Genomic DNA, 11,833 nt, shown 5'->3' on the forward strand with positions numbered 1-11,833 from the left:
GACACCCGAAGGCTGAGGAGCCTTGGCAAGGCGAGGCCTCGGCTACGCCCTGTCTGCGCCCCGGCTGCGCTCCTGCCCCACAGCAGGGGTGACGGGGCCGCTCCACGTGCCTTCCGCAGCCACCCGGGGGCGGGTGGCCCCTGAGCAGCGTACTGGGAGGGTCAGACCCGAGCCGGCCTCCAGCCCTGCGGTGTGGCGGCGCGGTACCGGCCCGGCGCGGTAAGTGCCTGCGCGGCGGCAGGGGCTCAGGCGGAGGCCGCGCCGCAAGGTCTTTGCTGAGGCGAGGCCTGCGCGTCGCGGCACGTCGCCTCGCTGGGGCCGGGCTGAGGGCGGCGGAGGCCGGGCCGCGCCGGGCGGTATGATCGCTACAGTGCTCTGCTACGTGCTGCTGCCGGCGGCACGGCTTCTCCGAGCCCTCCTAGGTAACCCGGCCCGGGGCGGGCGGCAGCGAGGTACGGGGGAAGCCGGCGGCAAGGTTATGATGGGCGGGGCGCGGGTGCTCCTCGCTGGGGGTGCGGCCGGCCGGGCCTCAGCTGCTGGGAGCCGGTGTCGTCCCGGGTGCCCCGTAGCTCCCTTCGCCCTAGGCAGCAGGAGTGGGCAGGTGGGGACCTGGGCCTGCCCCCCGAGGTGGCGTGGGCACGCGTATGCCGGGCCGGGGCCGCGCCGCCCCGGGCAGCGCGGGGCCTGGGTTTTAGGAGGCACCAACATTGTTGGCGTTGTTGGCACACTGTTGTGTGGCGGCGGCGGGTTGCGGTCTCTGTGGAGGCCCGGGCCGCCTGCCTCGGAGTTGCACTGCTGCTCTGAGGAGGCCTTTGGAGATGGGCTGCTCTGAGGTCTGTCACTTACCTAGGACCTACTGGTGACTCACGGATGGGCTCTGCTTTGCATATATCGGTATTCACTTAATTTATTAGATCCTGCTGCTACTTCACTGTCCCTGGTGGCTATGCTGATGTAAAGCTACCCTCTTGCTTGCTCCACTCCCCAGGCCTGTGACTGTAGTGACCAGCTAGCTGACTCTTGTCAAATTCAGCTGGCATCCTGTAACAACAGACTCGGAACAGCTGTGCTTGGCTAGTGGCGTACAAAAGTAGTGCCTTAGTGCATTGGTGTTTCTGATATTCATGAACTTAATAAAAAATCTACAGAGTATGGTTCTTGAAGCTTCATGTCTGACATACAGAAAGCCTTGACATAAAAGGTACATGGATGTTGCTAACTCCTGTATGTGCCTGCTCAGACTGCCTGTCAGAGGGACACAATAGAGAAAAAGTGATTCGTAGACAACAAAAATTGCTGGTGTAGGAAACTAATGCCTGTGCAGAGTTCTACCACAGATGTCAGTCATCAAGTGATCTGTAATTCTTACCAGTACTACTTCTGTGTATATATTCTCTTTAATGAGACTTTTAACTGCACATGTTGGTCCCTCTGTGTCTTTATTTTTCATCTCTTAATAACAGAACAGTCTTTCTTCTACAGCATATTCTTGTGATGTATTTGAGTCTCTTAGCTAGCCATTACTTTCTGACTCAACCCCTGGAAATGAACTTGCTCCAAGTGATGATCTACAAGAGATTGACTTCTGTGCCTTTACATGTGCTTCTGAGAACTGGTTGTTTCCACAGGCCTTTTAGCTTGGCTGGCTGTTACAGCTTGCTGACTGGCTGTGGCACAGCATTCCCTAGAGTTGCTAAGGCCGTTACCATTCTGTATAGTTTCAGTGACTAATACCTAGAACTGGACTGTGGTCTAGTGTTCAGGAGGAGGCAGCTGAAGTTATTCAGGCTATAACTTTGCTCGAGTTGCTATCCTGAAGGGTTACAGTTACAGCAAATGCCTAAGAAAAGGAAAAGAGTGAGTGGGAAAGGATTTCTTGTCTGTCTTATGTTTGTTGTCTTTGTTTTTAAATGGCAGATGCTTTCGTTACCTGTCAAAAGAATGTGCTTCTGGCGAAGAGCACGTCCACCCAGATAGAAGGTGACTTCGCTGAGACCAGAGGAAGGTTGATCCTAGAAGAGCAAGAAGCCCTTCTCCAGCAGTGGCTGAAGGAAGGAACAGGGAATTTGCCAGCCAGTGAGAGTGCTCCAGCAGTGGGGAAAGTGTCAGTTAACCTTACTAGTGACTGGTTAGAAGGTTCAGAGTTATTGATGACTAGCCTCAGTGACCTGAATTCACCTCCAGAAATCACCCAGTGTGCTGGTCAGCAGCTCACAGAGCTACACACCTTGGCTTCTTCAGAACCACAAGAGAATGCAGTGACTGAACCAGCAGAAGAAGCGGTGGCTGTAGCAGGCAGTGCCCCTTGGGCAGCTGTGGTACCACAGACAGATCACCAGATAGCTGGTTGTGCCACTGTCAGTGTAGATGTGCAGAATGAAGACCCAGCTGTGCTGGCCTGGAGTTTAGCATGTGATATGGAGACAGTGCCTGCGGAGCCCCCAGGCTGGCCCATTCAGGATGCAGTACAACTTTGTCCTCTCCCCACAGAGGTACCCTACCATGGTCAGTAGTAATAGTTCTGAATCTAATGTTTGGTTTGAGACCTTCATTTGTAGTGAATGTGATCAAGTTACTGTGTCTGGGTTTGCTGTCATTAAGACACTGATAGTACCTGTCCATACTGAATTGACAGGATCTGCTCATAAAAAAAACAAAGTGAATTTTTGCTGAGAGAATGCTACTCACAGCTAGTAGTCTCTGTGCTGTTAGACCCTCTGATCTGAACATCAGGATGTGTTTGTTTCCCAGAAACCATTCCTAAGATCTGGCTTTATAACATAAAAGGCACCCAAACACTGGTTGGCTTCAGTATGCTTGACTCAGGCCTTCTGTTACGCCATTCTCACTGACAACTATCCAAAGGCATCCAGAAAAAGCACCTAAAAAGCCAGAGTGGGTGAGGGTTTGCCCAGAAGCTAAAATAGCTTAGAGACTGAGAATGACTATTTTCTGGGTCCTGGACAACAAAAGTATCAGCAGGGTACCCAGGATGGCTGTAACTTGGCTTTTTGTCTCTTACATACAGAGATTTTGTGGAGAGATTGGGAAGATCTTTCTGTGCAGCCCTGTGTGCTAGAGCAGGTGACAACAAACACGCCGCTTTTTGAATTTCGAGTCATGTCTTACAACATCCTGGCTCAGGACCTGGTAGAGCAGGGCCTTGATCTCTATCTACACTGTCATCAAGACATCCTGAACTGGAACTATCGCCTTCCAAACCTTTTGCAAGAGATCCAGCACTGGGATCCTGATGTAAGTATGACTGAGCTCTCCTCCCATCAGTATCCAAAAGTTGAATTCCTTGTCTGATCTAACAAGTTAAAAAAACCCCAACAAACAAAAAGACGAGGCGGGGAATCCTGGGAAGATCCTACCTGCTTGTTAACTGGACACTGATTCCTCTCAGAGTGTTTGAGGCCTTATGCATACATTTTTTTGGGTGACTGTCTTGCTTTGATGGTGTTACTGCAGAAATCAGTTATACTTTGATAGGAGGGCTTAACGTCTTTAAACAGCAGAAGTAGAGGAAGAAGAGATAATTGCATTTGGGGAGGAAAGCACCAGGTTTATAAGGCAGCATAGGAGGGGAAGCCTGCATAGAGGAGGACTTCATGACTTTTTCTGTTCCTTGAGTCTTCTTTGTGTGATGAAGGAACTTCTGCCTCCTCACTGGAAAACTGAATGATAAGCTAATGTCACCCAGAAAGTTATTGCTCCTTATCTGGAAAGTACAGGACAGAGTTGCAGTGGTGACCTTTCTGGTTGCAGGGTTGATATGTGAGTGCACTTTTCCACTTTCTTCCTTCCCCAAAACAAGGTAACTAGCCAATACTGGTGGAGTGAGTGAGGTCTCTGTGTTCCTTCCAGGTTCTGTGTCTCCAGGAAGTGCAAGAGAACCATTACTGGGAGCAGCTGGAACCGACATTCAAGGCAATGGGTATGTCCTACTTTTGTCTGTCTGTACCTCCAGCAATTGGGACTGGTCTGTACATCCAGCTCATGCTTCCTGCTTAATATCTTCAAGGCACTTGTTCTTGAGACAGCTCTTCCTGTTTGTCAGGTGGCTGCTGGCCCTACTTCCGAACTGTCTACATAGACCCTTACCCTTTCTTTTGTAATTGATCTTTCTCAGAGTTGAGAGATCAGTGTAACAAAACTGAGAGGGTCCTAGAAGGACAAGGAGAGAGAAAAATGAAAAATGCTAAACTGTGACTACTGGAACAGAATTGGGCATAGTGCTGTATCTAAATGCACAGTGACACAGACATGCTGAACCTCCCAGCTGATGGAGAGAGCCTGAGGCAGTGACTGGACAAACCATTTAGTAGATGGGGTTTTCTTTGCAGGCTTTGCATGCTTCTATAAACGAAGAACCGGGACGAAGACAGATGGCTGTGCAGTGTGCTATAAGCACAACAGGTTCCAGCTGATCAGCCTCAGCCCCGTAGAATACTTCCGTCCTGGCCTGGATGTCCTCAACCGGGATAATGTGGGTTTGGTGCTACTGCTCCAGCCTCTGCTCCCAGACAGCCCACACCTGAAGGCAGTCAGTCCTTTGTGTGTGGCCAACACTCATGTGTTATTCAATCCCCGTCGGGGAGACATCAAACTGGCCCAGATGGCCTTGCTGCTAGCAGAGATTGACAAGATTGCAAAAACTGCTGAAGGCAACTACTATCCTGTCATCTTGTGTGGAGACCTGAACTCTGTGCCTGATTCTCCACTCTACAAATTCATCCGAAACGGTGAACTTTCTTACCAAGGGATGCCAGCCTGGAAGGTAGGTGCCAGCCAGAGGTGGGATTGGGTGCCTCTTTATTGTATGCTGCTAGAGAAACGCATGGCTGTATTGTTTCCCTCCTGAGGAGAAAGTGCAAATACTGTGTTTGGTTATTCAAGCAGTCTTCCCCAATGCCTCCAGTGCTGCTGGGGAAGGAAGTGGGAAAATGCGTGTGTGGTTTCCACCACTGCACTTTTGGTTTCTCTTGATGCAGACCAGGGTTAACAGACTGCTTAATTTAAGGTCCTGGTTCTTCCTTCCTATGGATGTGTTTTGCCTGGGTGACTGGAAGTGTAGGGAGTACAAGTCCATCAAGACTTACTGAAATTTTATGTGGATGTTTGATATGAAAACAGTTTGAAATGGGCACCTATGCTAGAGTCTTTTGTGGTTATGTCTTGCTGTGTGTTTTTCAAGCTAAATCATACAATCATAGAATGCTAGGGGTTATAAGGAACTTCTGAAGGTCATCTAGTCTGACTGCCCTGCTAACACAGGTACACCTAGATCAAGTTAAACAGGAATGCATCCAGGGTGGTTTTGAAAGTCTCCAGTGAATGAGACTCCAAAACCTCTCAAGACAGCCTTTTCTAGTGCTCTGTCATCTGGTGTGCCAGCCATTCCTCCCAGTTTCGTATCATCAGCGAACTTGCTGAGAGTATGCTCTATTCCTTCATCCAGGTCGCTGATGAATATGTTGAACAATGATGGAGCCAATACTGATCCCTGAGGAACACCAGAAGACTTTTAGCTAATTGTATATGTTGCCCACAGCTGAAGGTTTATATTTGCAGTGTATTCTGAATAGCTTAGCTCTAACTTAGTTCATGTCTTTCTATGAAGGCATTCTCCTGTCTTCTCTTGACAAGTGTATGTACCTATATCGTCTATAGCTTGCAGAAGTTCTACTCTGTTGCTGATGTTTCTTCTCCTGTTTCTGGCCTCCTTACAGGTGTCTGGTCAGGAAGATTTTTCTCATCAGTTGCATTCACGGAAACTGCTGGCCCCACTGTGGCCAAGCTCACTGGGTATAACAGACAACTGCCAGTATGCCACCCTGTGTCAACCAAAGAAACTAGGTGAGCTCCATTGTGCACTGAGGAAGATGAGTTTGCTGGGGATGGAGAGTTTGTGGGCCTTGCTGTCTCTGAGTAGCATGGGCATCTGTTGCATGAGGCAGCAAAGATTTTCCTCTATTGATTTCTTTGGTATAGTAATAAATTTTTCTGAGTCTATTGCTGTAGCCCAATTTCTACCTTTTTTCCCCCCTCTAGATGACCTTCAAAGGGACCTTCCAACTCAAAACATTCTTTCTTATTGTGTTTCTACACAATAAGATTTCTACACATTCCCACTCTTACGGTTTTGTGCAGTTTAAAACCATGTTCTGCAGCCATGGCTTTTAGCTGCAGGTGCTGGTGGGAGCACTTTTGGGCAGTATTTGCACACCACTATTAGGAAATCATTCCTAAGGGCCTAGCTACACTCATGACTGTTCTCTGCTGTCCTTGGAGAGGATTAGGAAAAAGAAGGAGCCTGCACTAAATAGTTTCTTGAATGTAGAAGTTGTATTCAGCTTAATCTCTAGAGCTGTTTTTCTTCTTCAGCAGACATTTTCTTGACTTACACTCTAACTGATCTGCTTAAAAGTCCCTTGAACTTGTAGTGTCTTAGAGGGGGCATTCTTAATTTGTTTCATCAAGGTGCTTACCATGACTGTTGGATTAACTAAAGGGACAGCAATTGCTATGCTCCATTCTTCTACATTTGCACATCTGCTCTACGTTTCGGTTATTAATTGACATTCATACGGTATCAGAGTAATCAGGCACAGAACCCTGTCTCAATCTAAGGAGATCTAAAGGTCTAAAGAACATGCAGATGTTCCCTGCAGATGGGACTTTGCTGTAGCTATTTTCTTCTTCTAACTTGTATTTTTTCCCTGCAGGCAGACGGAAGTACAGCCGGGACTTCCTGCTCCAGTTTCGGTTTTGCAGTGTTGCCTGTGAACGACCACCACAGATGATCCTCTTGGAAGGTGTGACAGATGCTAAACCAGGTATTAATGGGAGATTTTTCAGCTTGTGACTCTCCTAGCTTGGTTTTGATACAAATGCATGGTGGAGGTAATGCTTGGTGAGGAAGGGTGAAGGCAGATGGGTGCCTTCTATGGCTGTGTCAGTACTGGTAGATTCTGTGAAAGCTCAGAGGAGTACAATCTCACCATGCTTATGCACACTCACTGTGTTCTTTGAGGCCTCGTTTGGAGACTGTTTCTTTTAAACTGAAATATATACAGAGATAATTCCTTTTTCTGCTTCAAGATTGTGGAGTTTTTTGCTGTGTTTTTTTTTTCTTTTAAGGGAGAATAAACTGGTAGACTCTAATGTTGCAAAAGTCACAACATAGATGTCTCCGATACCCAGTAGACACTGACCTCTGGGCCTTGTGGCATGGCTAGTTCTGCTCTTTCAATTTCTGTTCAGCCTTTCTAGACATCCTTTGAGTAAGCTGTAGGCTAAGGCAAATGAGCTTTCCTTTGAGAGCAAAGGTTGAAGTAGCCTGAGCTTTAATAGTACTGTATACTTTAAGGACATGTTCTTAGCAGGGCAGAACCTGACTTCTCCATTGTTTGCACTGATCTTCTCTCAAGATGTTCCTGTTAGCTGGGGTTAGCTGTGGTTTCCTTCTGAATATTTTTCTTTAAGGTGTGTGTGACTGGAAGCTATCTGCTCTTCATGGACAAAAAGATTTGTTTGGTCTTGGTAGAAATCTTTTCAAACTTGGGATGAGCAGCCCATTCCAGGATCTGTGTAGGTCTGGCTGGAATCTCTTTGCTTCTTTGCAGAATGCCCTGTACACTGGCCCAAGCCTGCTGCCATGATGAAAGACACAGATCCCCAGCCATTTGTCCCAAGGTAATTCAATGCTTTTTCAGTGGCTCAGTCTTGCTTTCCTGAGCACTGAAAATCTGCCTGAAGTAAAGAGTGAAATGAACATGAGGGTGGAAGAGAGTAAGGAGTGCTGTCTGGAAGAGCCAGATCCACCCAGGATTGTCCCAGAAGCTGGGCACTGTTCTGTCAGCATTACATTGGTGAGCTCAAGAATGAAGGGCATGAGTGTTAGAGACAAAGGAAGTTCTCAGTCTACTTTGTCTGTGGTCTAAGTGAAGTCAGTAATTCTGAAAGACTGTGTTTTACGTGTTCACAAAGTAGAAACAATTTGGACAGTTGGAACAGCAAGGGAACATCCAACTTCAGCTGTGACTGCAGGACTGAACACTGCATTGTTCTCTTTCCTTCCTTGGTAAACAGTGGCTATTCATGTGCAGGTCTTCAGGCATTATGCGGCATGGCCTCAACCTGACATCTGTCTACAGCCACTTTCTGCCACAGAGGGGACGCCCAGAGGTCACAACAATGCCCATGGGGCTTGGAGCCACCGTTGATTATATCTTCTACTCAGCAGAGCCTGTGGAGAATGGGAACAGGGGGGGTGAGTGTGGCAGTGTGGGGCTTATTCCTGTGACATTGGGACAGGGCTGTGAGGCATGGCAGAATGCAGCCTGTGTTGGGCACTGCATTTTGTTAAGCTAGGGCGGATCTAGAGAGTGTGACTTTGAGTGAAATAATGCATGAAATGGAAGCAACATTTGTTCAGGTATCATGAGAAGAAAATCTGGAAAGTGCTGTGGAAAAACTGTTGCCACTTATCTTAGGTGTATGAAGACTTGAGGAAGCTGGAACAGAGTGGATTCCATTCTTTTGTGCAACTATCTTACTTGTGCCCCTATTAATGGGCAGTGCTGGGTCTTAAGTTCAAGGCTTGGACTTCTGGTCTAACTGAGACCACATGCTGGCCTCACAAAATGGTCAGTTTGTTTACCTTACAATGACACCACCTTTCAACTGCCTGAAACAGGACTTCTGTTGATGAAAGACTGCATGTAAATGCAACCAACTCTTTGAGCTGGTTTGGATCATGTCAGAATCAACTTTGGTGGGAGGTTTGGAATGAAGAGATGAATTTCTCCTCAGGGGAGAATCTGAAGCTATTGCTAGGATTTAGTACCAGGAAAAGGACATCCCCTGTAACCAACTGCCTGGTGAATTTAGCACATACTTGATTTCCCTGCCTGCAAGTTTATGAAACCATTGACCAGCAGTATTATAGAATATTCACTGCTTTCACATCTAGGCTGAAAGGTGCATGCACTGTTTGTTCACCAGTTGTTCACCAGACTGTCTTTGTTCACCAGGAAAAAAATAGGAAAGCATTTACAAGCATCCCTCTGTGAGTGTGGAAAGTTATCTGCAGCACCAGTCTCTGGCTGATGGCTTTTTCAACTTTCTTTGTCAGGTCGTAGGCTGTACAAGGATGGAGCCCTGAAGCTGCTTGGCCGCCTTTCCCTTCTCTCTGAAGATGTTCTGTTGTCGGCAAATGGCTTACCAAATCCTTTTTGTTCATCTGATCATCTCTGCCTGCTGGCTAGTTTTGGCTTGGAGATCTCCAGCATCAGAGAGGGTTAGTGTTGGTTCCCTCTCCCTAAAGAAAAGCTGATCTGAGTACAGCAGTTGAGGCTCTGGACTGCACAATCTGCTTGTGAGAAAACACTTCATCATGCCCCAGAAGATCCTTTCTCCCCTGACACCCTCACAAAAAGCAGGGGTGGGAGAGTTGAAGCACTTTTTGCTTGGTATTTTGTGCATCTCTGCAAACCCGAGCTGTGGGCCTCCAGTTGTAGTCAGACATGACATCTCTTGAAGGGATTTTTGTGCCACTGCTTTGTTTAGCAGCTGTGTTAGTGCTGCGGGAACCAACATAAATCCCTTGTTTATTTGTCCCTGTGTGAGATTGTCAAGGAGATGGGAAAGAGAGGGGCAATGCTGCCTACTTCTGGTTAGTTAACTGCTGCCAAGGAGCAGGGGGTGTATACACCAACATTCTCTCACACCAAAACAATGGTTCTTTTAATTTCCAGTGATAGTTTGTAAGGTATGGTCCTTCCAGGGCTAGTTGTTGTGTTGCCTTTGAGAATTGGCTCTGCTAACTGCTTAGGAATGGCTTTTACTTAATAATGTGTAAGGGCTGCCTTGCTGGCAGAAGGGTTTGCCTAGTTGAACAGTTTCTACAAAAAGCTGCCTGTTTTGACTAATGGACCAGGGAATGGGATTGTCAGGAATGGAGCCAGAGGTTCTACAAATCCACCCACAGGAACTGTAGACCTGCAGTAAAAGCCTAGAGGCCTTGGGGAAGGCTCCCTTCCATTCTAGCAGTCTGAGGACAGTACCTAGTTTAGCACTTGTAGGAAAAATATTTACTGTCATCCCTGTGAATATCAGGTAGAAAAAAATGTCCTGTAAGGCATGACAACCCCGGAAGACTATAGCTGAGGGAGGTCCCAAAAGAAATATGAAAGTGGAATACACGTGAGAGGCAGCAGAGCCATCAGGTGGAAGAGCTGATACTTGCCAATTGCCCTACTCTTTCTCAGTGACCTCCCTGTTCCATTCAGCCTTCCAGGGGTCAGCCAACCTGTAGCATCCTCCTGTGCCAGACTGAAGTTCATACTACAGCCTTCTGGAGCCAGCCATGTTTAGGTAGGTAGAACCTATAGAACAGACTCCTGTCCCTTGACAGGGAGGAGGCAGGCTGTGTAACTTTGAGCCAGACTGTCAATTGCTTGGATCTCAGTGTATGTATGGTGTCCCATCAGTGTACTTTTGTCAGAAATGTACGTGTTTCTAGGGCATATTCCCCAGCTCATGCTGGCTTTTGATGCTTGGTTTTTCCATGAGAGATGAAAGCAGTATTGGGCAGAAACATTGTCAATCTTTTGTTCACAAACAGGTCAAGGAAATCCAGTTCCGCCTCTGCTTTCTGTGTGGGAAGGTGCAAGGAGACTTGAAATACTGTTCTCTCTTCCTGAGTTATGTTGGGGGACTTTTGTGTTTTAAATGTTACTTTCTTAATTTGAAAAATAAAGTTTTTCTAATCTGAAAGTAAAACCCACAAAGTCATGGCAGCACCTTGTGCCTCTGGCAGCTGAACCATCTGAGGACTTGCTTAGCAAGACTTTGCTGGCTGGGACGTGAAAGAGGAGAGGACAAATGAGCTACATAAGATAATGAGGGTTGAAGAGAGGAAAGAAGTGGGCTTAGCTCTTGTCTCCCAGCACATCCTCAAATCCCAGAGGTAGTTTATTTGGCACTGGGCTTGTCTTGCAAAATGGTTTGCATTCAGGAACCCTCCCCCTCCTCCCAGACAACACAAGTACTGCTGGTCTTCTATAGCTTACTTCTGTAAACTATAGAAGCAAGGTGTGTGCGTGTGAGGATTGTGTTCTGTGATTGTGTAAGGGCTGCATACTCTTCCCTTCTTGTCCTTGCCAGATGCTGTGATACATGAATGGCTTTTCCTACCCCAACTGGGATGTACGAGTCTGTATAAGTGAACAGCATTCAGGGGGTGTGGTACTGGTTGTACATAGGGAGAGAAGCAGAGCTGTGCATTTCTGTGCCTCTGTTTATCTGCAGTTGCACTAATTTCTGCAAAAACTTCTGTTCTGATTCTGTAATTGATTGTGTTGTACAGGGAGCGTAGGAAAGGGAAATTGGTTGAGAACTGTGTTTCCTGCCAGGCTTGCAAAGAGGTTGGCATAAAGCAGCAGTCTGGTTGCAGGTAGCTCCTACCTGCTGGTAACATTGTAATAGGAAACTTGGAAGACACTAAAGGTTCAAAAACATCCAACCAAAAGCAAAACAAAAACCCCACTGTGACACAGTGTTGGCACTTACAGCTTTGGCTGCGTGCTTCAGTTGTAATTGCTAGCTACATCTGATGGTCAGTTGAGGGGTGGGGGCGTGGTGCTTGCATGAAAGCAGCACTCCTGCCCTACTTGTTGAGACCCATGAGGGTGCATAGTGCACTATCAGATGAACCAGTTTCCCCTGCACTGGCTGAAGCACCTTGCCAGTCCTGTGATGTAACAGGTGCAGGAGCTGTGCTTCAACATCACAAGTGCTTCTTCCATGTTAAACCAAAGATTTG

The 11,833-nt window shown here is 47.2% G+C and overlaps 1 protein-coding gene across 2 annotated transcripts; it reads left to right on the forward strand.

Moving 5' to 3' along the window:
- Positions 1–280: 280 nt before the first annotated feature.
- ANGEL1 (angel homolog 1) lies at positions 281–11,365 on the forward strand. Of its 2 annotated transcripts, XM_054162002.1 has the most exons (10): positions 282–422; positions 1,918–2,505; positions 3,029–3,255; positions 3,871–3,940; positions 4,350–4,783; positions 5,736–5,862; positions 6,732–6,842; positions 7,632–7,701; positions 8,115–8,278; positions 9,143–11,365. In XM_054162002.1, exons 1-10 carry the CDS (start codon positions 359–361, stop codon positions 9,310–9,312), a joined length of 2,025 nt encoding a protein of 674 aa, XP_054017977.1. In that variant the 5' UTR covers positions 282–358; the 3' UTR covers positions 9,313–11,365. The 2 variants fall into 2 exon arrangements, with proteins under 2 accessions (XP_054017976.1, XP_054017977.1); XM_054162001.1 differs by lacking the exons at positions 8,115–8,278; positions 9,143–11,365 and having other exon boundaries at positions 281–452; positions 7,632–7,718.
- Positions 11,366–11,833: the final 468 nt, after the last annotated feature.

This window comes from Dryobates pubescens, chromosome 5, assembly GCF_014839835.1.
Source record: "Dryobates pubescens isolate bDryPub1 chromosome 5, bDryPub1.pri, whole genome shotgun sequence".
Taxonomy (NCBI): Eukaryota; Metazoa; Chordata; class Aves; order Piciformes; family Picidae; genus Dryobates; species Dryobates pubescens.

What these genes read in the sequence shown, in the direction of transcription:
- ANGEL1 (XM_054162002.1), top strand. Translation starts at nt 359, where the DNA reads ATGATCGCTACAGTGCTCTGCTACGTGCTGCTGCCGGCGGCACGGCTT. An exon ending in TCCAGCACTGGGATCCTGAT is followed by an intron (nt 3,256 to 3,870) that starts GTAAGTATGACT and finishes TGTTCCTTCCAG; the next exon opens with GTTCTGTGTCTCCAGGAAGT. An exon ending in GTGTCAACCAAAGAAACTAG is followed by an intron (nt 5,863 to 6,731) that starts GTGAGCTCCATT and finishes TTTTCCCTGCAG; the next exon opens with GCAGACGGAAGTACAGCCGG.